Source organism: Gekko japonicus, unplaced genomic scaffold, assembly GCF_001447785.1.
Source record: "Gekko japonicus isolate JY-2015 unplaced genomic scaffold, Gekko_japonicus_V1.1 scaffold802, whole genome shotgun sequence".
Classification (NCBI taxonomy): Eukaryota; Metazoa; Chordata; class Lepidosauria; order Squamata; family Gekkonidae; genus Gekko; species Gekko japonicus.
In genome coordinates this window covers 109,812-135,572 of record NW_015175994.1, presented here as the reverse complement: position 1 = coordinate 135,572, position 25,761 = coordinate 109,812, and the positions used below count along the sequence as shown (strand labels likewise).

Sequence of the window (25,761 nt, the reverse complement as noted above, 5' to 3'; positions counted from 1 at the left end):
TAGGGTTGCCAGGTCCCCCCTGATTTGCATGACTCACCTAGCCTCGGCTGCTTGCTACCGTTCATCAGCAGCCACCCTATGAAAGCCAGTGAGGTGCAGCAGTTAGAGCTTGAAAGTAGGGTCTGCAAGACCCAGGTTCAGATCCCCATTTTGCAGTGGAAGCTGACTGCGTGATTTTGGACCAGTCACATATTTCAGCCTAACCAACCTCACAGGGTTGTTGTGCAGATAAAAAGGAGGAGGAGGGAATAATGAAAGCTGCTTTGGTCCCCACTGTGGAGAAAGACTGTAATTTTCCTAGGTAGAGACTGGGGGGGCTGGAGATGGAAAGCAGAAGACAGAGAGGCAGATAAAGGTAAATTGGCTGTTAAATAAATAAATAAATAAATAGGGTTGCCAACTCCAGGTTGGGAAATTCCTGGACATTTGAGGGGTGGAGCAGAGAAAGAGAGAGAAAGAGTGATGAAGTGGGGAGGCAGAAAAACAAAGAGAAAGATGACAGGTCAGAAAGAGAGAGGAAGTCACATGCATGGAGGAGAAATAGAGAGTAAGAAAAGGGGGGCAGAGAGGAGAAATAGTGTGAGAGAGGTAGGGGGTGAGGAGAGGAAGCAAAGGTGTGACGAATGAGATAACCATCCCGCAAGTTTCTTGCAGGTCTCCACTTGTATTCTATAATAGTAATACTGTACCAGCAAGGGGTACAGGGTCAGGGGAATCATAGGGGACCAAATGTTTCCTCAGGTATGCTAGACCCAAGCTGAATGAGGCTTCACAGGTACATACACCTCCAACTGAGCTCAGAACTGCCCAGTGCACCTGACAAGATACAGAAGTTATACATCCCATCCCACCCTCCCCTAGAATTTTGGTGTTTTTTTTTTTTAAATCTGCCCTCAAGGGGCAGAATTTTATTTGTTTTTTCATAACAGACAGACCAAATATACACACATATAACACAAACGGGGGTATCAAATGCTTAAGTTTCCAATAATTGCCTCTTAGATATTCTCTGTCTAATACAATATCACGTTATCATTATTTTCTATGAGCTCACATTTTTGTATCTTAAAATCAACATCTGTACCTGCTATCTCAACCTATACTTTGCTCTAGGGATTACATTTTTAGGTTACAATCATATTCCAGTATTTGGCATATAGCGTTCTTGCCGCTGTAGTAAAGTAAATAATTAAATATCTATTGCTTTTTTCAAAGTTTTAGGTAGTATACTCAGAAGCATTACTTTGGGCATAAATGGAATTGTACATCCCAATATCTTCTGCATTATTGCATGAATCCATCTCCAGTATCTCTTAGTTACATCACAATGCCACCACATATGATAAAAGGATCCTGTACTAGATAAACACTTCCAACATTTGTTAGAACACTTACTATTCCCTTTAGCTATTCTATCAGGTGTTATATACCATCTGTAAAACATCTTATACATATTCTCTTTAAATGCAATAACTTTCGTTATCTTAATGTTTTCTTTCCATATTTGTTCCCATTGTTCTAATTCAATATTATGACTTACATTCTGTGCGCATAAAATCATATTAGGTTTAACAGTCTCATCATACATCATATCATTAAGTAAAAAGACATAACTTCTTTTAATCAACTTAGAGTCCACCGAGGTCAAAAAAATTTCCATGTCTGTTAAGTCTCCATAAAAGCCTAATTTTTAATCTTTATTGTACCTGGATTCCAGTTGCATTTTGCGCCACCATGATAAACCTAGAATTTTGCACTGCCAAAGCCTGCACAGAATCTTCAAAGTCTGCATATGGAGTGCCAGAGTTAGGAGAGAGGTCCTGACTCTCTGTGAGACCCCAACAACATTATACGCCTGCTCCTTGGGAGGAAAGCGATGGCGAACCTAAACAGCATGATAAAAAGTAGAGACATCACCCTGCCAACAAAAGTCCGCATGTAATTTTTTATCTTTATTGTACCTGGATTCCAGTTGCATTTTGCGCCACCATGATAAACCTAGAATTTTGCACTGCCAAAGCCTGCACAGAATCTTTAAAGTCTGCATATGGAGTGCCAGAGTGAGGAGAGAGGTCCTGACTCTCTGAGAGACCCCCACCAACATTATACTTGTTGCTATATGGTTATGAGTGTTCCAAGTCACAAGAATTTCCAACTGCAAAATGCTAGAACATGAATGGTAGTGACTTGCATACACTGTTCATTAGTTAACACTTGAGGGTGGGGATCCCACAGTGAAAGGTGGCAAGCCAGATTAAAAGTTAAGGAAATTTTTCAAGCCACTATCTTCAGCACCCTTAGTATTCTGATAGAACTATATTCTGTATTTCTACCACAAATAGCAAGTTTATGATGTATACACAGAATTCAAGAGCTATGGTGTGCCCACTTTCCTGGCAGACAAGAGAGACCTTTCCTGCTACAAGAGAGGAAGAAGTGTAATTCTGAACCATTTTTGTGTTTGTTTCAGCTGCCACTGAAAACAATCAAGCATTAACTGGCCTCTGTATGAAGCTCTAATGCTTTGAAACAAAGAATAAAGTTATATTTCCAGTTCATCTTTTTATGATGCTGAAATTTTGTTCTGTTACCACAGAATGTAAGGTACTGAATCTCAATATTAATGTATACAAAAACAAATATGGTCACCAAAAATGCCTCCTTTTTGGTCCTGTTCTACATAGTAGCATCCTTGAGAGGTGCACTTTCAAGCTTAGGAGACCTGGCCCATAAAGAAACTGAACAATATTGTCTTGTAAAGAAATTGGGATTAGTACATCTGCCCCCATCACTCCTTGGCAAATAGAAGGGGAAGTCATGGAAGTAGTGACAGACTTCACGTTCCTGGGATCCCAGATCACCGCAGACTGTGACTGCAGCCATGAAATTAAAAGACGCCTGCTCCTTGGGAGGAAAGCGATGGCGAACCTAAACAGCATGATAAAAAGTAGAGACATCACCCTGCCAACAAAAATACGCATGGTCCAAGCAATGGTATTCCCAGTAGTCATGTATGGCTGCGAGAGTTGGACGATAAGGAAGGCCGAGCGCCGAAGAATAGATTCTTTTGAACTATGGTGCTGGAGAAGACTCTTGAGAGTCCCTTGGACTGCAAAAAGATCAAATCAGTCAATCCTAAAAGAAATCAACCCTGACTGTTCCCTGGAAGGCCAGATAATGAAACTGAAGCTCAAATACTTTGGCCACCAAATGAGAAGGGAGCACTCACTGGAAAAGACCCTGATGCTGGGAAAGATTGAAGGTCAAAGAAGACGGGGACGGCAAAGGATGAGATGGTTAGACAGTTTGCGAAGAGTCGGACTCGACTGTGCGACTGAACAACAACAACAACTAGGGCATTTAAAACTCGTGTCCTGGAGCATCACTGGAGAATTGCTAATGACGTTAGGGACGCTCCCTTAGTTCAACACTGGCACGAACAGGAGCACAGTATAGAAGATATAAAATGTTGTGTCACTTACAAACATCAACACAACACCTTCAAAAAGGAAAATGTTCAAAACATTTTGCTACAAAAGGAAGCGGAATATACCTTTAAGTTAGAAGCATGTGAACCTTTGGGAATCAATGCATATGTAGATTTGAGTGCTTTTCTCTAAACTGACATCACTGACAAGCTGATTAGTGAACTTGCATCTGGAGACACAGACAAGCTTTAAGTATTAACAGAGGTTTGCCAGTCCCTAAGAGCCGTCTTGACATGTTTAGATGAGAGAATGCCTGCAAAGGGAGGCCACATGTTCATCATGAATAAAGACAAATAAGGCAGTTTTGGTAAGATATTTTATTGGCAAGTCAATCTTGATGTTTGTTATTCATTGTATTGTGAGTGTTAGTGTTACTGTTATAATTCTGTTTAGAGACATTGTTCTGAGGGAGTTCCTGTTGCTGCAAAACAAAGCAGTTTTGGAGGCGCTACTTGCTGGGAGAGCCCATCAACGTGCAGTCCTGATGAAGGGACTGATAACCCATTAATATCTAGAGAATGGGTTGACTGCTGGTCGTCATTTTGTGTTTGCCTCAAGTCTTAAAGACTGGATGTATTTGCTTCATGGACATTTGTTTTTCCACTTTGGAGTTGAGAGTTCTTTTCTCCACCTAGAACAGTGAAGCCATACTTGGGGATGGTTGGTTCCCTTCAAGTTCTTTACTTGTCTGTGTAACTATTGTATTGTATTGGTCTGTATTGGTCTGAATTCAAATGAAATAATAAGAGTTGCTTAGGAATTGTAATACTATGGAGCTTTTTTGATGTTAAGTTTCATATGAAATTTTGTTAACTGCATGCTCTGCAGGTTGTTTTGGGCCTTAACCTGGCTTGCCAGGGGGGAAGAAGAGGTACACAAATCCCCAGGCCCAAGTTGCTCTGGGACCCCAAGAAGCTCACCTCACATAATACGGTAATCTCAGGGGGCTTTGACAACAGCTAGAAACAGCTGTCAGAATCATTAGCACTATCAATAGGTCTTTCCTCCTGGCCAAGTGTAACATTAAATCTCTTTTTCAGCTCCTGCCTGTGTTCTCCAAAGCTGATAACCTATGGGTTTCAAATTGTGAGGACAATTTGATTCTGGCTGGGCTATGTCAATGAGTTGTTCTGTTTTTTGTTTCATATGTGAGAGGTTTAGTTTAGCAGTGAAGTGGATAGTATGAGACAGGTACAGCCAAGGGATGGGGAATCATATACTGTTTGGACAATTTCCTCTTCGTGGGCTGGTAATCTCACTTGTGAGATTACCAGCTATCAATGTAGTCCTTCGAGGTTATAATGTCTGAATAAGACATCACTCTGTTTCCAGAAAAAACTGAAGAACCAACACTTTCACTGACTTCCTTAGGAACTGAGCTGGACACTGTGCAAGCAGCCTTCCATCTTCTCCAGGAGTTTAGGGACATGGTCTCCACCTTGATCAAGGCCAAGCAGGTGATACTCTATAATCAGCAATCACTTTAAGGTAGCCTGAATTTCACCTGCAAGGTTGTTGCACCAGGCTATCTGTGGCTATAGCTTCATCAGCTAGTACTCTAGGTTTGCCATTTGCCCACCCATGGCACACAAACCCCCGCCTTCAGCCCGAATCCTTCCTCAAGAAATTAGGAGTGGTAAATCAATGGACTGATGACCTTAGAACTCTATCAACATTTCAACACATGCCACACAGATGGCAATTGTGCATGGACTTATTTTTAGATATTTGGAAACCTTTTATAGAAAATTATATGTAGATCCAACACCACTGTTGTTACATTTTTGTCTTGCCTTTACGTTTTTCTTTTTTTAATCTTGTCTGGTTGCTGGATTTTAAGGGTTTTTCCCTCTTGCTTCCCTCACCCATTTTCAAAAGAAAGAAAGAAAGAAAGAAAGAAAGAAAGAAAGAAAGAAAGAAAGAAAAACAGAAGTGGGAGGGGAAAAATGGCTGGAAAATGGACTCCATAGCAACACTTTTGGAATTTCCCCATGTCTTTATGGTCTTTATTATAGACAGGGGAAAATTCTTAGAGTATCACCCAGCAGCAACATCACATCTTCTCCAAATTCCACTCTCCCCAAGTACTGTTTTTTAAATCTACTGGCATTTGCCAAGGCAGTGCTGGCAATCTAGCATACATTGCAGCTATAGATTCCATTCAAAAATAGAAGGTTTCTGCAGCTGAACTGCACTGCTGATTTTTAGATCATACACATGCTGGAGGGATGGCCATGCTCAGAAGAACACAAGGTGGGCAGTATACTACTCCACATACTACACACATTGCTGCAATTATGCTTAAGCTCATCTCTTTAAGACTGCTTACCTAATCATATCTGTGGGGAGCTTTCGGTACAAGTGAATTGGTTGTGCTCTCCAAGTGTGAAGTTTCATGGTAGGCACTGGAGGTGGCAGATGGCTACATGGACAGGCAGTCAGTTTACCTTAAATGGTGACATTCTAAAATGGACCAGAAAGGGAAAGGCAGGTAGATTAATCTCCACACTCCTGCCAGTCTAGAAATATGCCCAGTCTGTGCCATGAAAACCTACATGTTAATATGCTGTTTTCCTGGCTTTAGTATCATGATAGTGGTCCCCTAAAGTTTCAGTTCTGAGAAGTGTTCAAAAGGGGGTGCTGACAATCCATTTCTCACTATTAAGGACTGGTACACTCCTTCCTTCCCTTGTACCTGTCTTTCTCTTTTGCCATTTCCTCAAGGGGGCGAAGCAGAGAGAATCTTCTTCTATGAACTTGAAGTGGCACTAAGCAGGCCTGCCCCTAACAGTAAATGGAATATATGGAAACTATTAAGACTAAGAAAATGTGCATTCAACAGGCTAGAGTTGTATTTATGCTGAGAAAATGGTTACCAAAGAAGCAAGAGTGACAAAAAGATTCACACCCTTTCCTTTGACATGCCCAGTCAGCAAGTCTGTACAATCCTACAACAAGCACAGCATGGTAAACTGGCACTTATGCTAGAAGCCTTAGCTACAGAGACCAAAGCAGCACCATATGTTGTATGAGTGGGGTATAGCAAATAACTTATCATTCATATAAGTTCAAGCCAAACTCTGGGATCTAGATTCCCATGAAACTGGTGAATATGGTTACATGAAGATCTATCATGTCATACTTTCTACGGTAACAGCAACCTAGCGGTTCACACAGACAAACCCAGAGCACATTTTCTAGTAAGCAGTCAATAAAACATGTCCAGGGTATATTGTCGAAGGCTTCCAGTGAACAGGCCTCACTCTTGAGCCAGACTGAGAGAAACAGGTGCCAAAAGACAATGAGGCAGATGAGCATTATATGTGTATTAGTGCTGAAATGAAAAATTGCACCAATTCAGTATCTGACAAGTTTCATGCATTCACAATTGACAAATTTGGATTTGAACATACAAAAGGATCTGAAACCTGTGTTTCAGGCACATAACAGGAACATGGCCAGACATATTTTTCACTCAGTGAAAACCTGCCAAGGGAGCCTGAATTTTGTGGGGGAAAGGCAAAATTTGAATTTTAAAAGCAGCAAATGGTGTTGTGACTTTTCACGTCATGCATTTTTAAATTTAATAATTTATAGCCTGCTTTCCCCCAGACTATATTCAGATTGTCTGTTTATATAGCATTTGTAAATTTTAATTTGAATTCATGCTGTGCACACAAACATAGATCTTGCCTCTCAAAAAAAAATAGACAGTGAGAATAAAGACTACAAGTATAGTATGACAAAAACCATATTCATAGGAAAGGAGGTTAGATTACTGCTATAACTAAATCTATTATCATTTACACTTGCCACAATCTGGTAGGGAGCTAAAGGGGTGCGGGCCATTAAAGTATCAGGTTAGGACTGGGGAGTGTCACATTTAGGACTAAGCCTGGCACTGTTGTTGTACCCTGGGTCTCTGGGATACACAAATACAATGGCAACAAGTACAGAAATACACAGGAACAAGGTCTACAAAGCAGTCTGGAGATGGATAGCCAAAGGTCCAGTCCAAGGGTCAGTGTAGGAGGGTCAAGGGTCCAGGGGTCCAGCTTCAAGGTCCAATCCAAGGGTCAGTGTAGGAGGGTCAAAGGTCCAGGGGTCCAGCTTCAAGGCTTGAGAACAGGTGCAGGATACAGGTGTCTGGGTCCTAGGCTTCAGGAGCAAGCACAGATTACTAGTGACAAGGTACAAGGCAGAAGGGTCAGGGTAGGGCTCTGTTTGCTAAACAGGTCAGCAAATAGAGGAGTGGCAAGCAATGTTCCCTCTAAGCTCTGGAATATTGTGAGCAAAGATTCTACTTTCTGAGCTACTGGCACTGAAGTTGTGAGCAAACGATTTTACTACTGCATAAATCAGTTTGCCCTGGAGCCATCCTTCCTGAGCTAAGACAAAAATGTGTGAGCCGCAGGCAAAAAAACTGTGAGCTAGCTCACACTAACTCAGCTTAGAGGGAACACTGGTGGCAAGCAAGGTTGCTTCCACACCAAGCCTTGCTCAGCATGTTCCTTTTATCTGGACCTTTTGCTGACTCATCCCCAAAAGGGCAGGTGTAACTCCTTACAGTCATGTTCACCTTCCTACAGGTGCGGGTCTTTTACATTTTCCCTATCAGCTTGTCACTCCTGGTCCTGCAAGGAATCCACTCCAGGAATTAACACTGACCGTTTCTGAGCAGCCAAGTGGGTACCCCTTCATCTCTCCTGAGCTGCCAAGCACTCTCTTCTTCTTCTGTGCTCTACTGCTCAGGAGAGGCTAGCAGGGAAGCTGGCATCTGTGGCGTCTCTTTCTTCTCCTGGAAGATTGAGCAGATCAGCCATGACTGGGATGCATTCTCATTTCCGGATGCTTCCCCCTTTGGGTCTGCTGCTGGATCTGACTGCTCAGGTGGGGATTCCATCAGTGTGGGGCCCGATTCTTCAGATTCCTCCTCCAAGGAGGAGGTGGCAGCTCCCTGGCCCATGACACTAGGTCAGTCACTCTCACACATCCTAACCTACCTCACAGAGGTGTTGTGGGGATAAAAGGGGGAAGAGGAAAGCCATGCATGCTGCCCTGATTTTGCTAGAAGAGAGACAAGATAAAATGTGATATGCAGTCTTCTGAAATGGCACTGGTGTAGATGGAATTGAACAGGGCATTATACCTTGCTGTGTGGGATTTGTGTGGTAAGACAATGTGGTGTAGTAGTTAGAGTCTTGAAGCAGGGTGTGGGAGACCCAGGTTCAAATCATCATTGTGCCATGAAGCTTACTGCATCACTCTTTTTCAGCCTAACCCTATAAAATGGAGAAGGGGAAAACAGTGTCTACCAGTCCTTGGAGGATGGTTGAGAAAAAATGTACTAGCTAAATAAATCTGCTCTTTTATAGAAAGTTGACCCAGAAATCTATTGACATCACAGCTCCTATATGAGAAGAGCACAATAAACACATATTTTAGAATGGTGGCCATTTCTAGAGGTCAGTAGAAGGCAATTAGACATATACTTCAAAGGCTTTTGGCCATTTTACACCTAGACCAGGAGTGAAAGACTTGTAGCTACCATGGGGGGTAAATTGTAAATAGAAGGTAATTTAGTCCTGCTAGTCAGTCAGGAAAGAAGCATTGTATATGTTGCCATTATTGTATAGGTATGAGCAGGGGTCATTTCATAGAAAAAGAGGTGCAGGAGCTCATTAGCATAAGTTATTAGCATAACTTATGAGAATATGCCACACCCCCTGACATCACTAGAAGTGTGTCAGAAGGCAACACCCACTGCTCAGGCTCCACTGGACTGTTTTGGATTGCTAGCTATTGGGGGGGGGAAATGTGCAGATGTGTCCTCGCAGAGGAGGGAGAGCTTGTACCTGAATAAAACTTGGTCTTAAAGGTGCCACTGGACTGTTTTGGATTGCTAGCTATGGGGGGGGATGCACAGATTTGCCCTCACAGAGGAGGGAGACCTTGTACCTGAAGACGGGGGGGGGGCTCTGCAACTTACCTGGCTGCTTCTTGCTCCTTGTGGCCCAACTGAGGGCTGCTGGGAGCAGGGGGCGGGGCTTGTTGCATGTTCCCGCCCCCGCCCCCCCACTCCTGTGCACTCCCGCATGCAATGAACTGGGTATGAGGCAATAGACCAAAGATGAACTGAAACGTAACACATTGTTTGGGACATACAAAGAGACCATCATCTTGGGATGCAACATACAGCAAAGAAATAGATTGGAAAGCCCTTCTTGGAAAATTAATTAGATTATCTTGGACATTGCTGCTTTCAGACTAGGAATGGCAAAAGGGATTAGTATTTGAAAGCAAGTATTGTAAAAAAATAAAACAGCACATCCCTCCATACTTTATGATCTCAAAACAGAACCTAGGAGACTGATTATACCATAATGATATGATATAATAATGATTGTCCATATATGACATGTCTTGGGGGGGGGAACCATTTGGTTCTTTATCATTTCCCAATATAATGTAAATTGAAATCAACATGAGTAAAATGCTCCCCTCCTGATCTAAAATTGGTATTAGAATAATACACTTGCTTTCATTAAACTATCAGAAGCAGCACCTTTATCCATCCAAAGAGGATTATCTTCTAATAGCAACAGCTATGTAAAGCCTTTTGCTTAGACCAACTAAAATGACACAGAAACTATACACACTGTTTGATAACATTGGGGTGGTGGTGGTCATAATAAAGGCTATTTTGTCACTTTTAATTTTTATTAACAATGAATTCACTGCTTAAAGACATCAGAGGATAAATTACTTTTCTTGAAAGTTCCACTACTTCTGCAGATGCAGATGTATTTGGAAAGATGTATCTTCCTATTCTAGTTGGCCATCCTAAAAGTGGGACATAGGAGTTACTTAGTTGTGACAGAGCATCGAGAAACGTTGCAGTACTCAGAGCTCCCTTCTCACCTTCATGATACTTTCTTTGTGGCAAGAAGCTCTGGTCCTTGACCTGGCTTCTTTATCGTAACCAACAGGTAGCATTATTTCAGACAGACCATGAACTAACTCATCTACCTGCCTTGGTGCAGCCAAATAACCAACTCATTGAGTCCTTCCTAATGGAAATTCAATGAAATCAGTACCTTATGCATCCCCTGGTTATTACTGGAATATGAAACTGGCTTCTTAGAAAGTCAAAGAGGAGTCAGTATATCATTCTGCAGGAGGACAACTAAAACATGATGACATCATGAGCTTCTCATGAGATCCTAGAATCCAACTGTTACTACACAAAGGAATTCCCACTTTTAACTGTTCAATCTACATTCTCTCTCCCTCCCCCCACCTTTTCTGAGGTGATAAACTCAAGGGCAAGAGAGAACAAGCAATAAGGTGATCTTGTCATGCAGCTCAAGATTTTTAAAGCACATTAACTGTAATTTTTAGTTAGTCATAATTTAGTGAACCATTAAAAGTGACCCAGTTCGCTGAACTGAACTGAACTGAACAGATGGAATTCCACCCTCACTCTGCTTGAGTGATTTTCTGAACAATGCAAACTCTTCTTTCAAAATCCCCTCCTAAGAGCTTCATGCAACATTTGGTGGATGCTTTGGTCTCTCTTCACTCTTTGGCTCCGCAGTATTATGTAAGAAGGAAGACAACAAATAATCGCCTTTTGAGAAGCTGCTTGCTTTTAATACATTCTTTTTAGAAATAACCAGCCCATTTTCACATGTTTTTACTTTACAGTTATTATATAATCAATTAAGCAGAAAATGTACTGCCCTTTACAAACCCCAGTTCTACATTATTATTGAAACTTCCTTATTTCCCTGCATTTGTCATTTTTTGCTACCCTTGTGCCACACTCTTCCAAATGGGCAAAGAACTGCCATTTTCTCACCTTGCATGAGATTGTGACTGTGGCTGTCTTCTCTGTAACTATCCATCAATATGCCTGATCATCTTTCCAATAAATTATACTGCAAATTCCTTATATGTCACTGGAGGCTAAGTATATGCCATTGTGAAAAACAAAAGGCATAAATATTACTCACTCGTGAAAAGATGCAGCCCATGCCTTTTAAACAATCTAAAGGGATCCGGGTCTCTAGATAGAAAACAGAATACTGACAGCAGTAACTATTACTAGAACCAAGATGTTTTACAGGTAAGGGAAAGCTTTGTGTTGAGATCCTGAGATGTTGGTTTCCCTGTGCTAATTCTTAATGGGGCATTTAGAAAAAAACCCAAAACACTTTTACTTCACACTGTTACCTCAGGAAGAAAGGCAATCCTTGTTATCAAATGTCCAGAACTGCTAGTTCTTTGTACGTGCGCTGTTAATACATCAGTGACAATGTTAAATAATAATAAAAAGCATGTTGTCAAAAACACTTGACATTTTTTAAGGGAGGGGTATGTCTTGGCCTTGCACACATTGGCCTTGCATGCAGAAGGTTCCAGGTCTAATCCCTGCCATTTCCAACAAAAGGAATTTGGGTAGCAGAGAAGCCTTTTTCAGCCTCTGACCCTGCAGATTCATAACCAATCAGACTACTGAGTTTGGTGGGCCAGTAGTCTGTCTGGCCAATGTTATATGTTCATATTTTTTCAGAGGGTAGCCATATTGGTCTGCAGTATGACAGATGTGAGTTTAGCAGCACCTTAGAGACCAACAAGATTTTCAGGGTATGTTAGAAGCATAAAATCATAGAACTGGGTCATTCGAGCCATCTAATCCAAAGTCCTGTTCAATGCATCCCTGACAAGTGTTTGTCAAGCCATTGCTTGAAGACTGCCAGTGAGGGGGAGCTCACTACTTCCCTAGGCAGCTGATTTCACTGCTGAACTACTCTTACTGTAAAAAAAAGTTTCCTAATATCTAGCCATTACCTTCCCACCCTTAATTTAAACCCATTATTGCAAGTCCTATCCTCTGCTGACAACAGGAACAGCTCCCTGCCCACCTCTAAGTGATAGCCCTTCAAATACTTAAAGAGAGCAATCATGTCCCCTCTCAACCTCCTCTTCTCCAGACTGAACATTCCCAAGTCCCTCAGCCTTTCCTCACAGGGCTTGGTCTCCAGGCCCCTGATCATCCTCATGGCTCTCTTCTGCTTCTGTTCCATTCTGTCCACATCTTTTTTGAAGTGAGGTCTTCAGAACTGCACACAGTACTCCTTGTGCGGCCTGACCAATGTGGTGTTCAGTGGAACTATGACATCTTATGATCTGGATGTTATGCTTCTGTTGATACACCCCAAGACCGCATTAGCCTTTTTTGCTACTGCATCACACTGACTGCTCATATTTAGCTTACAGTCCACCCATACCCCAAGTTGTTTTTCACATACACTGCTACCTGGAAGTGTATCCCCCATTCTGTATGTGTGCTTCTCATTTTTGTTACCCAGATGTAGAAATCTGCACTTATTCTTGTTGAATTGCATATTGTTCATATCCGCACACTTTCCCAGTGTGTTCAGAGCTCGTTGAATTCTATCTCTATCTTCCAGGGTGTTCACTACTCCACTCACTTTGGTGTCATCTGCAAATTTAGTGAGTAGTCCCTCCACCCCTTCATCCAGATAATTTATAAAAATATTAAAATGTACCCTGTAGCACCCCACTGGACTGCGGGGGGAGGAGCCGGGTCCCTGGAGAGAGAGGGAGCTGGTGGGTGCTGGCTGCATCCCAGCAGTAGGTTAAGCCAAGCCACGGGACCACAAGCTCCACCAGCAGGATGACAGGAAGGTGGGAGAGGCGCTGATCTTGGTGCAGGTCTGAGCCCCGTGGCAAGCAGGAGCCAGGAGAGGACGCTGACCCGATCCCAAGATGAACAGATGGGAGGCAGGGAAAAGGGCTTAAGGGAACAGATGCCCTTGCCCAATGGGAGAGGGACCTGGATTAAATGACATGTAGAGGGACCACTGGGGAGAGGGAAAGGGGTGGGGAAGCAGGGCTGGGAGGCATAAAAGGTGGCAAAGAAGCTGGGGTCAAGGAGGCAGGAGATCAGGGGAGGACAAACTGATGTTGGTTGAGAGAGAGTGGAAAGAGTCAGACTTCAGAGGATGCCTGCTGTCGGCTGGTCAAGGCCCCTCACCTGCGTTCTGAGACCCGAGCAGCCCCCTTTTTACCCCCAGAGCCATGGCAGAGGGCAGAGTCCCCACTGGGGGCCAGCAACAGCCTGACACAGATGAAATGCCATTGACAACTGCTCTTTGGTGCAATGTTCCAACCAGTTCACTACCCATCTAACTATCCTAGAGTCCAGTCTGCAGTCCTCCAATTTACCCATCAGAACATCACAGGGAACCCTGTCAAAAGCTTTACTGAAATCCAGGTGAGCAACATGGATGGCATTCCCACAATCACATATATGTCAAGTAGAGTGCACCTGTTCACATATTCACTTAATGGCAATAATAGGTTTCTAATATAGCTGCAAGTGGAGATATTAATATACCGTGAGAAGTAAGGAAGCACCACTCATTTCTTAAAACACTGCCCTACCCCCAAACACACACTGAGACAGATGAGAGCCACATTCATGTAGTGCTAACACAGAAGACCAGAACAGTTTGGATTCTGTTGCTTTTCTAGTAGCTAAACAGCAGATCTGCAGACAGAATGGTATTTCCATTGGTGTATGTGAAAACGTATGTGCAAATAAGAGTACGTGCACAGTTACCTGTAGGCTTGGATCCACCAGACAGAAGATATTTCCATGTGTAAAGTGGGACTTCCCTGATTCCCCCCTCCCACTGCAGCCCAAAATAACCCCTGAAATGCTTCTCTTCACCCAGGAACAGCAGAGGGGAATTGGAGGTCTGCAGTGGGTTGGGAGAAACCATAAAAATCATTCCCCTTACATCCAAGGAAATCTTCCATGGGATCCAAGTCAGTATTGTAGTGATATTCATGGTTATACATACCATACAGGCATACCATTACAGGTGGCTGTGAATATGTGACGGGGGGTCAATCTCAAATGCAGAAAATACCTTTACATTGCAACTGTGTGACCGGTTGGTGTAGGAGGCTAAAGAAACAGACAATTTGGCACCAATGCAATTTCTGACATTAAGGAGGTACCGCAGCCAAGATTGGTGCCAGTGACTGCATTGTGTGTGTGTCTGTGTGTAAAGTGCCATCAGGTCATTGCTGACTTACGGGGACCCCAGAGGGTTTTCAAGGCAAGTGATTAAGGAGAGGTGGTTTGCCATTGCCTTCCTCTGCAGTCTTCCTTGGAGGCCTCCCTTCCATCAACATTCAGTAGATTCAACAGTAGCCTGGGGGGGGGGGTACTAAGCTTTACTTATCATTGCAAAATGTGCATTTAAGATATAAACCAAATGAATGCTCATGTCAGTTGAAGAAAATCAGTGGAACCAGAAGTCTAAAGCTAAATTCTGAATGGGCTATGGATCAGTGAGAAAATCTCATGTTTTACAATTAATAAGTGAGTTCAAAAGTATCAAAGAGATTGGAATATATTTTATTTCTTTAATACTGAGGTTTCCTAATACAACAATTGGTCAAAATAATCCCAGTGACTCCCAAAACTGATAAGAGTTGTATAAACTCATCTTTTTGACCCACATCCCACAAAAGATAATAGGTACCAGTAAAAACCTATGACTTTTTAGATGGGGAGGAGGCAGAATTTACTCTGAAATTCAAGAAAGAATCTGTGCCTGCTAAACAACAATGGACCCAAATTATTTCCTATTAATTTTCTGCAATCTGCAGAATAGGTCCTACTTTCTGCCCAAACCTACCAATTTCCCCAGCGTCTCTCTGATTCATACTGCCAGAACTCAAAATTACAAAGAATACTTCCTTTCTTTCCAGTGAATAATCCCAGAGATGCAAGATGAGGGCTCCTTCACATATTACAGAGCATCAATCCTTTTTCAACAACTGTAAACTCAAAAGACAACTGTAGTCAATAGTTTGCCTTTGTGAAACACACAGGGCAAGTTCACCACCAAATCAGTTGTTGTTGTTGTTGTTCAGTCGCACAGTCGGGTCCGACTCTTTGTGACCCCATGGACCAGATCCCGCCAGGCCTTCCTGTCTTCCGCTGTCCTCTGAAGTTTGCTCAATTTCATGTTTGTTGCATCGATGACACTGTCTAACCATCTCATCCTTTGCCATCCCCATCTTCTTTGACCTTCAGTCTTTCCCATCATCAGGGTCTTCTCCAGTGAGTGCTCCCTTCTCATTTGGTGGCCAAAGTATTTGAGCTTCAGTTTCATTATCTGGCCTTCCAGGGAACAGTCAGGGTTGATTTCTTTTGACAGGGGCCCAAAATCAGCAGGAGCACCATTGGAGAGGAGGTGATAGGTATGGATAGCCCGTTATTGCCCTTAAGGCTTCCCAGTTCCAATTGAGCTGGATGGCACAAGCAGAGAGGAAATACACACTCTGCTCCCTTCCACTTCTGCTTCTGTTGCCTACAGCCTGTGGGACCACATGGAAGCAAACATGCTGGGGGGGGGGGCATACATTTTTCTGTGCTACGTTCTCACTGTTTGGGGTGAATAGAGCTGTAATACATGTGTTGTATGTTTGTTCTCTTCACATGTCATTTTAAAGTGCATGCATAAAACATCTTGGATGTATCCCCCAAAACATGATGTGTGGAATGGCCCTAAACAGATTGCTAAGTTAAAAGAAAAGAAAAGAAAAAAAAGAAAAGAAAAGAAAGCCGACTGGTGAGCAATCCAGCTTCTATTGAAGTGAAAACCTCAGGATGGCATCCCATACCATCCATACCATCAACTCACTTGAGTAGTTGCCCTGTTAGAGTGGGCCCTATTAAGGTACAGACATCCTATACTTTGCCTCTCTAGATCAATTGCATTAAAATAAATGCAGCTGACTAAATACGGGCAGAAAGGAAACAATGGTATTGGGATACAGAATAAAAATGTGCAGAGAAAGCCAACCCAAATATAATAATGCCTTTAATAAACATAGCAGCTATTGGAATTAGATAGCACTAATTAATGCTGGGAAAGACTGCACCTTTTATTATTAAATCTGCTTCAAAAAGAGAGGAATATAAATGTTGGTAACATAAAATCTCCTTGTTTCACAGGGTTTTCTAATCAGACGGATGGACTTGAATGTACTAGTTAACTTTGCTGGAGTTTAGTAGTTGTATTTAAAACAGATTTTATCCTAGAGTGATATTAATTTGATAGGATCCCTGATCTGTAAACCATTGGTTATCTTGGTCTCTCCTGATAAGAAAAAAAAACTGCTGAGGATTTCCAGTTGGTGAGCACATTTGGGCAGAATCTTTCACACGTCACAAATTGCAGATGGGAGGCAGTGATCTCGAACATGCAGTCACATTGCGTGACCATCTGACACCTTCCATTTAGAAAAATAATACTTTCCTCACAGCATACGCTCCCTGCTGCAACCAGCACCAAAAATTATGCCTGGGAGAGCTGTTCTTCCTACACTAAGGTCTTAAATATTTCTTAGGCTGCTTTTAAAAGATTCATAGTGCAGCAGCACCTAGATCACATCTTCCTAGCCTTCTGAAAATCATGAAATTCTCCCCAAGATGCTGTTAATCACCAAAATGGGTAAAAGGAGTTGGAGACCAACATTAAACTGCACATGGAGGGCAATTCCTGTGTTGTTTTTATTTGCAAAATTCATATGAACAATTGGATAGTATTTTGCATTTCTAAGGAAGTCTGCTGCTAGCAACTACTGTACTTTACATATGACAATTTTTCCTACATGGATATACCTTTCTTTTAGGAAATAGCTCATAACCTACCCTTAGTCTGCCTCATGTGATGAAGTCATGTGCCTGTCCGAACCTTTGTACACACAGCAGGAGGCCTTTCCTTTCCGTAGCATGTACAGTCTGCAAAATACACATATGCATTCATCCCATATGACAAATATACACATGGGTTTATCCCCACATAGAAGACAGGTCTATGCCAGAAATTCAGTAAGTGTGAGGTACCACTGACATTAGGGTTAACAACTCCTGGTTGGAAATTCCTGGAGACTTGGGGATGGACTGTGGGGAGGGTGATGTTTGGGAGAAGAGGGGCCCCAGCAGGGTATAATGCCATGAAGTCTACCACCCAAAGGAACTGATTCCTGCAGTCTGGAGATCACATGTATTCCTGGGAGATCTCCAGGCCTCACCTGGAGGCTGGTAATTCCAACTGACATTAACCAAAACAAGACACTTCGTTTCTAGCCTCACTTGATATTTCTATAGTTGTTTACAAAATTCTCTATTTGGATTACAAGTATCTTGCAATAGTTTATCCTTAGGAGTTATTTCTACTTACAAGATATTACCCAGGCAAATGTTTTGATAGTGAATGCATTTTTGTCTTATGTTCAGAAAGCACATGCATACCCATCCTTCAGCCCACAAAAGGCTGGAGGGAGTGGACATTGCCAACAGCTATTTTGAAAACCGGGGCATGTTTTTGCAGCTGTCTGCAGAGCTGATGTGCCCCAGCAGCCAAGCCAGCCAACCAGTTAATTTCGACAGAATGCCTTCCTTAGAGCGTCACAGAGACATTTTGAGAGCTGGCTGTGGGCTCTAGTAGAATCAGTAGATGCAATATTCTAGGCCTGAATGTTTCTGTTCCAGAGGAAGTAATTTAGACAGGTTTTGTGGGTTTTTTAGGACGAGGGGGATCTATCACACATATAGAGGTTTTGCAAAGCATACTGTGTGTGTTAAGTGCCCTCAAGTTGCTTTCAACTTATGGTGACCCTATCAGTTAATGGCCTCCAAAATGTCCTGTCATTAACAGCCTTGCCCAGGTCTTGCAAACTGAGGGCCGTGGCTTCCTTTACTGAGTCAACGCAGCTCTTCTTGGGTCTTCCTCTTTTCCTGCTGCCTTCAGCCTTTCCAGCACTATTGTCTTTTCCAGTGACTCTTGTCTTCTCATAATGTGACCAAAGTACAATAGTCTCAGTTTAGTCATTTTAGCTTCTAGGGAGAGTCCAGGCTTGATAGGACACAACGAGGGTGAACAGTCCCTTAGCAGACCAGCTTCAGGATTAATTCAAACAACCAAAAGATGGAGACGTTAAGGAGATTGGAAATAGGCATAGTTGCTCATTGGATGATTTTTTTCTCTAATAAATGGTCGGAGACAACTATGAGACCAAACCACATGAATGTGTCCTCCACCGGCAACACTGCTATACCATCTTCAGCCATCTTGCTACCTACAATTCTTTTAGCAAGTATTCTGATTCCCACAAGTGGCATGTTGAGTGGATCTGTGCTGTTAATCTATTTATCTCCTATATTTAAAATACATTTAACAATTCTTCTAGTGCCCCAGCTGTATTAGCAGCATTGCACAAGCTATATACATGGTTGCTGCATGGAACACGTAGGGTGAGAAGTCTTTACTTGCCTTCCACTTTTTAAAAAGGAATAAAATATTGAAACCTCTACTTGCCACTTAATTTAATGTGCCTATTATCCTCACCTACTTCCATCTAATTTTCTGGGTTATCCTGAAGTGTTGTGAAAGTCATTATTATATGTAATCAGTGATTGAGCTGCCCTTATTCAGGAAGCCAAGTGTTGCTGAGCATTACAATGCATTTTCTTATTTTTACACTAACAAAGACAGAAGAATCATAAGTGAATATTCCACGAAATGTATGCTGTTGACCATTTCACAGCTTGGATAATATGTTATTGCCTAAATATAAGTCCAGTTTTATATGTGTACTCAGCATTAGGGATGAGTACAAACTGCATTTCATAGTGGTTCATGTCCCTTGCTTTCTGCTCCCCACTGCTTGGAGACATTTAAATTCTGCTTTCTGCCCATGAAAAATGGTAGGGAGTAGAAAGCAGGGGGTTAAATGGCTCCGAGCTGTTTAAACCCCTATTTTCTGTTCCCCATAAAAAGCACTGGGGAGGAGAAAGTAGGGTGTTAAATGGAGCCATTTAACACCCTGCTTTCTGCTCTTCACAAACCACCACAAACTGCCTTAAAATTCATAGAAGTTTGGGATGGCTCTTCAGTTCATGGACTTTGGTTCACAAACCATGAACTGGACAAAATTCATCATGAACTTATGTTCATGAACTGGTTTGTGCCCATCCCTGTTAAGCAGGGAAGGAGGCCCCTTCAGACTGGGGACTGCATGGGTTGGGCATCCCCTGTTTGGTATAGTGGTTAAGAGTGGAAGACTCTAATCTGGAGACCTGGGTTTGATTCTCCACTCCTCCACATACAGCCAGCTAGGTGACCCTGGGTCAGTCAGAGTTCTCTCAAAGCTCTCTCAGCCCCACCTACCTCACAGGATGTTGTGGGAAGAGAAAGGGAAGGTGTTACACGGATTGCCTGGGGCAGTACACGTGTACAAGGGTTCTTTATACTCTATGTATACAAGGGTCAAATTGCGAGAGATACCAGTGGAAGGAAGAGCCTTTTTGATTGGATAAACAGAGTTTTTATTGTAAATAAATGCAAAGCCCACACTACTCACTCATGCAAAAATAATAACAACAGATCAACGCACACAGAGCTAGGAAACAGAGAGGTGATCAATAGTGACAAGAAGGGGGTTGGTTTTAGATTAGGGTAATATTCACCTGATCCTGGAGTCTGGAATCCTCATGGAAGGAGGAGGACATGGCCAACTAGCAGTTCATGTAAAAGGCTCAGACAGAGTCTGAGGATACACTCTTATGGGCGCCTCAAGGGCTGTACAAAAATTGAGGTAAAGATTGCCAGTTTAAATGTGGTTTGGAGAGCCAGGGGTGGGTAGCTAGATTAAAATTGAGGATGTGCAGGATGCTTGGTTTCACCAGTGTTTGTCTTTCTACACGCCATTGGCTCGATGTTAGTTGGCGAAAGGGTGCTAGACTCTGGAAATTACTTTGAGGAGACAGTTCGGTTTACCCAGATTAGTGCCCATGTCAGAGAAGATGGGATTTAAGGATTAGTACATTGATGAAGATCTTTGTTCATTATTGGCTGATCATGAGGTCCTGTGTACGTGCTCCTTCTACAGGACTTGGTTCCTCCTGATCTAGGTTGGCTGGTTCAAAATGGAGTCTCTTCTAGCACCCTGTTGCCTGCCTATGCCAGACCAATGTGAGGTGTGGGACCCTGGTCTTACTGCCTCTCAGACTGCCGGGTCCCTCTGAGTTTTTCAGAGAGAGGGAGTTTAGCACAGGTACCTCTGGGGAGGTAACAAAGGAGATTGTAAGCTGCTCTGAGACTCCAAGTGAAGGGCAGGATATAAATCCAACTCTTCTTCTTCTTCTTCTTCTTCCAGGCTTTTTCCTGCTGGGCCCGGCTTTGCCGCTGCTGAAAGATACCCGACCCACATGGTCTTTAGGCTAGAGGGGCCTCCTTCCCTGCCAGCCCCACCTCCCCCGCCACCACCCTGGGCTCCAGGGGTGGGTTCGGCTGCTGTACTGCTGCTGCATCCTGTGGATGCAGCCCTGCTACTGCTGTGTGGCTTGCCACAGCCATCTCCTCTGCCAACCACCTCAGATTGCCACCCCTTCTCTGCTGCCAGTCTCCTCCTCCACTGACCTCCTGGGTGAATTCCTGATGGAAGGTCCAGGGGGCATCTTCAGGTGACGGGGGAGGGTGGGTGAGTGCCCAGGCTCTCCTGGATTGCTAGGCAATGGATGGGGGGCTCCCCTGTTGAAGCAGCTCCTGACCCTGGACAGGCTGCTCCCCATTTCCCAGGTTTCTTGTGCAGTCCCTTTAAACTTTAAAAGGACTGAATAAGAAGGCCCCAAACAGCAGAATGGCAGGGAGCCCTCCTGGCCACTCAGCTGTTTTTGCGGCTTTCTGTTCTTGCCAGGAACTGTCATGAGCCCCACAAACTGCCTTAAAATTTTGTGGAAGTCTGTGGCCATGGACCTGTCATGGACTTTGGTTCCCAAACAACGAACAGGGCCAAATTATTCACAAATTTTGTTTCATGCTGATTCCTAGTCCTCAACATTTTTCTTATCTTGAGATTACTGCTTGTAATTTGATGCCAAATTGTAATACAGACAGAAGAGTGATTGCCCATCACTGATTTAATGTTTTACTCCTTGGCTTCTTTTTTCACATTATAAGGTAATATTTCAAACTGAGTTTGAGTGGATGTTATATTTCAATAACTATCATAGCAGAAATTACTGCTAACATCAAAATTAACAAAATGTAAGTAGAACTATTGTTTGGGGTTTTTTTACTTATGCCCAATAAAATCTGATTTGTTCTCTTGTCAATAAAGTTATTGGACAATCCTATGATTAAAGTTACTATCAAATCTGGCCCCTTTTGTGTAAAGAGAGATGTCATTTCAAAGCAATTAATTAAAAATTCCTGTAAGAAGGACAATAATTAAATATGCTTCTATCTAGAAAGCATAGATGGCATAGAACAATAGTGAAAAAAATCAGGGCCTGCCTTCTGTTTCCTGGAATTCAGAAATGTCCACTGTTGGGGGAAAAAAAGAAAGAAAGACCTTATGGTGACTGATAGAAACATATAAGGAATAAACGGGATGCTGTTGAAATAGGAAGGCCTTCTATTTGGAAGACAAAATCTGGCTGACAATTGTAAAAGGAAATCTATTGCCCGTGCAGTGTTCCATCATTTGCTTTTCAATGAGATATGCTTGGAATATTTCTTTTTTCCTGTTCTTCCTTTTTGTTCAGTATTCTGAACAGTACTTTTTAAAAAGATTTTTTAAAATTAGTTTCAATTGTAATTGATTTTGTATGTGTTGTATGAAAACTGGATATGATATTTTTCCATTAATAGTTCTCAAGCTATGATGGGTCTGGAACTCCAAAGTGGATTGCAACTCTCACAGGTAGGTCATAAGGTCAGGAAGGAGGAGGAACAGGAACAGGAGTCTCTTCTGCATGCTTGACTTGCTCCTGATTTTCTTGGGAGTGGATCTACAAGCATTGGAACCAGTTTGGGCAGGGTTTCTTTCACAAGTCAGTGCCATTTCCCCCCCCCCCTCGTTTAGCAGTATGTGTATAACCACATATCCCATGGGGAACTCTCAGTGTGGAGGTGCAATTCATCGTTTATGTGCATGGTAAACAAAAGGCAAAACAAAACCCCACTCGCGCGAATGTGCTATCTGATCAGGCAGTGACGGGCTGAGCCCGCAGGTACAAAGGACGTGTGCTCATGCAACGCTGTGTCAATTTCCACTGGCAAGATAGGCTCACTTCCCCTCCACACCAAATGGCACGTCTGACTGCAGCCAAGATCAACTTCCAGAAAAAGACTGGGGTAAAAAGTGGTTTTAAAGGAGCCAGAAAAATCCTGGGGGATAACAGAAAACTGAAGCAAAATCTAAAGGCACAAAAATGCATGCATAGATCAGGGGATAAACTGAAGCAGTACAGGTCCAGAACTGATGGAGGGAAAACATGTGTAAAAGCCCAGGGTGAACTCTGAAAAGACGTTCTGGAAGGCTCAGTAGCATATTTGGGTATGCCTCTGCATAATGTGTGAAGTGGCCATGAAATGCAGCTTGTTGCTCAGGGATGCTGTATATGTATACATACTAATTTAAAAAAATATATAACTGTGTCCACTATTAAATTATGTAAGATTCCTGCATTTTATGTCTGGGGGGAGAAGCATGAAATTATTTGGCAAGTAGGTCACAAAAAAGTACAGCAAGGCTGCGATCACATGCACAATTAGACCCGAAGTAGGTGTGAATGCTGGGGGGATTTAAAGGACGCAATCAGACAACAACATCTGGGAAGTGCCCTACAGGGTGGAAATGGCCCACCCCCCCCCCCCCGACTCACCAGCAGTTGTGTCTGATCACACACTGACGGACTGTGCCTGCACCTTCAAAGGGAGGTGTGATTGTGCAATTGTGGGTCAAATTCCTCCAGAAGAAATAGCCTCGATTCCCCCGCCCCCGTTTTTTCTGGCACGTGTGACCGCAACCCAAATGTAGAAGTGGGTCCAACTTCAAAATGTTTGAGAACCATTTGTTTCCATGCCATGTTTTCCCATGGTCCAGGTACTGACAGCAATCCTGCAGAAAGTATTTTTCTGTGTGATTGAACATCTGTGTCATTCTAAATCCCAGCAGATTTACTATTAGTAGCACACACCATTTCTAAATTTAAGCAGCTCTGAATGTAATTTTTTCCAGGAATAAAATGCTTGCAAAGTATAAAACCAGTAAGACATTTAGTGCTGTCAACATGTGTTGTTGGGCATTATGCTATTGCTTAACTGCTTATTCTCTGTAGAGTGCAGCTGTGGATATAGTCCTTTAGATTTGTACTTATCATGTGGGGAACCATCTAATGTCACAGAAAACTTGCCAACATGAGGCATTGTGATGTGAGAATGACAAAACAATTGGGAATATATTTAGTGGCTTCCAACCCAGTTGTCCTAGTGGTAATAATGGTAACATCATGTTTTCCTGTACTTGTTGGTATTAGGACAGCGGGAACAGCAGACATGGTTTGACAAGAAAGCCAATCAGCAGAGAGTGCTAACTGAACATAAATCAGAGAGCAGAGATGCTAAGCATGCCACTATTGTCTTCAATGAGCCACAACTCATGAGTTATTTGTAATCACCATTGTCTGGAGTTACTCAAACTGGTCTCATGAGAACAAAGTAACTAAAAAAAACCAAAAAAACCCACCTGTTTTGTCAACTTCAGCTAGTCTAGGCATTCTCACCTACACAATGATTATGGGTGATTAACAACTGCAAAATAAACTTCACTATCTTTGACTTTGATAAGCCTTTATTGGCATATGTATATGCATTTATTTATTTATTTATTTATTTGGATTTATATCCCGCCCTCCCTGAAGGCTCAGGGCAGCTAACAGAGGCATAAATGCCAGATTATAACAATAAAAACAGTATAAAATACAATAATAAACATACTATAATTAAATAAAATCCTTAAAAATAGACTTTCGGTGCTCTAATACTTACTTACTCCAAATCGTAAACCAAGATGGTGTTCTAAGATGTTATACAATGAGGAGCTGCGGTGGCTCAAGTGGTTAAAACGCTGAACTGCAGGCTGTGGAAGGTCAGTAGTTCAGCAGTTCAAGACCCGGGTGCCGCATGACGGAGTGAGCTCCCGTCTCTAGTTCCAGCTCCTGCCAACCTAGCAGTTTGAAAGCAAGAAATTGCAAGTAGATAAATAGGTACCACTTCGGTGGGAAGGTAACAGCATTCTGTGCGCCTTGGTGTTTAGTCATGCCGGCCACATGACCACAGAAATGTCTTCGAGGAAAACAGCATAAAAACAGAAAAACCTAGTGGTTACTTATCAGAACGTATAGCCATAGCACTAAGAAGAAACCTTGCTACTATTTCTGTTATTTCCGTATCTGGATTATCAAGTAAAAACAGAACCTTAAAATCGTCAGGAATCTCTGGGAATTGAGCTAATATAGGGTACAAAAGATCCTGGCGGGGCACCAAATAAAAGGGACATTGAAGGAGGACATGGGGGACAGTTTCAACAGTCCTTCATACAAGGACAGCACCTGCTGGGGGATCCCCTGGAATCTGCCAGAGAGAAGAGCAGAAGGAAGAACATTCAATCTGGCCAAGGAGATGGCTCTGCACAAATTTGGAGCTATAAGTTGATAAAGGTATACAGCTGGAAAATTTGCATTTAGAACAATCCCTAAATTTAGGGGAACATCATTATCTACTACATAATTTCCATCTTATCTTTTCCATCTTATCAGACATTTCTTCAGTTCACTTTTCCATCTTATCAGACAGGTCCTCAGATTCTTTGGTTCTATGTTCCACCTTCTCCCAACCCTAAGAAACTAACAGAGAGCCATTGTGGTGTGGTGGTTAAGAGCAGTAGACTCTGATCTGGAGAACTAGGTTTGATTCCTCACTCTTCCACATGAAGCCTGTGGGGTGACCTTGGGCCAGTCACAATTCTCTCAGAACTCTTTCAGGCAGGGGGAAATTGTATTGCCTGTAAATGGGAATGCTTTTTCCTATCTGTCTGAACTTTGGCAGAAAAGATCCCGTGGGCGAGGAGTACAATCCCTGAAGGAAGTGTGTTTTCTAAAATGCACTGAATAACTAAAATAGTAGGTAATTTAATGAAATCAAATCTGTTTTTTTTTTTAAAAAAAAAACATTATGCACATCCCTAGTTAAAAATCTCCCATTCCAGAAAGATTTCTTTGGTCTTAAAAGTGCCACTGGACTCAAACTTAGTTCCCACATTGGTTGTTAACTCCTTTATTATCTGTATAGCAACTTACTGCTGTTTACAT

At 42.5% G+C, this 25,761-nt stretch overlaps 1 protein-coding gene across 1 annotated transcript in view; it reads left to right on the top strand.

Annotated features, from left to right (window-relative positions):
- Positions 1-24,065, top strand: part of CCDC178 (coiled-coil domain containing 178) — a 351,905-nt gene extending 327,840 nt beyond the window's left edge. The window contains exons 19-20 of the mRNA XM_015426392.1: positions 22,259-22,310; positions 23,929-24,065. Coding sequence (XP_015281878.1) covers positions 22,259-22,310; positions 23,929-24,065 — 189 coding nt within the window. The remainder of the gene's footprint in view (positions 1-22,258; positions 22,311-23,928) is intronic.
- The last annotated feature ends 1,696 nt before the right edge of the window (positions 24,066-25,761 follow it).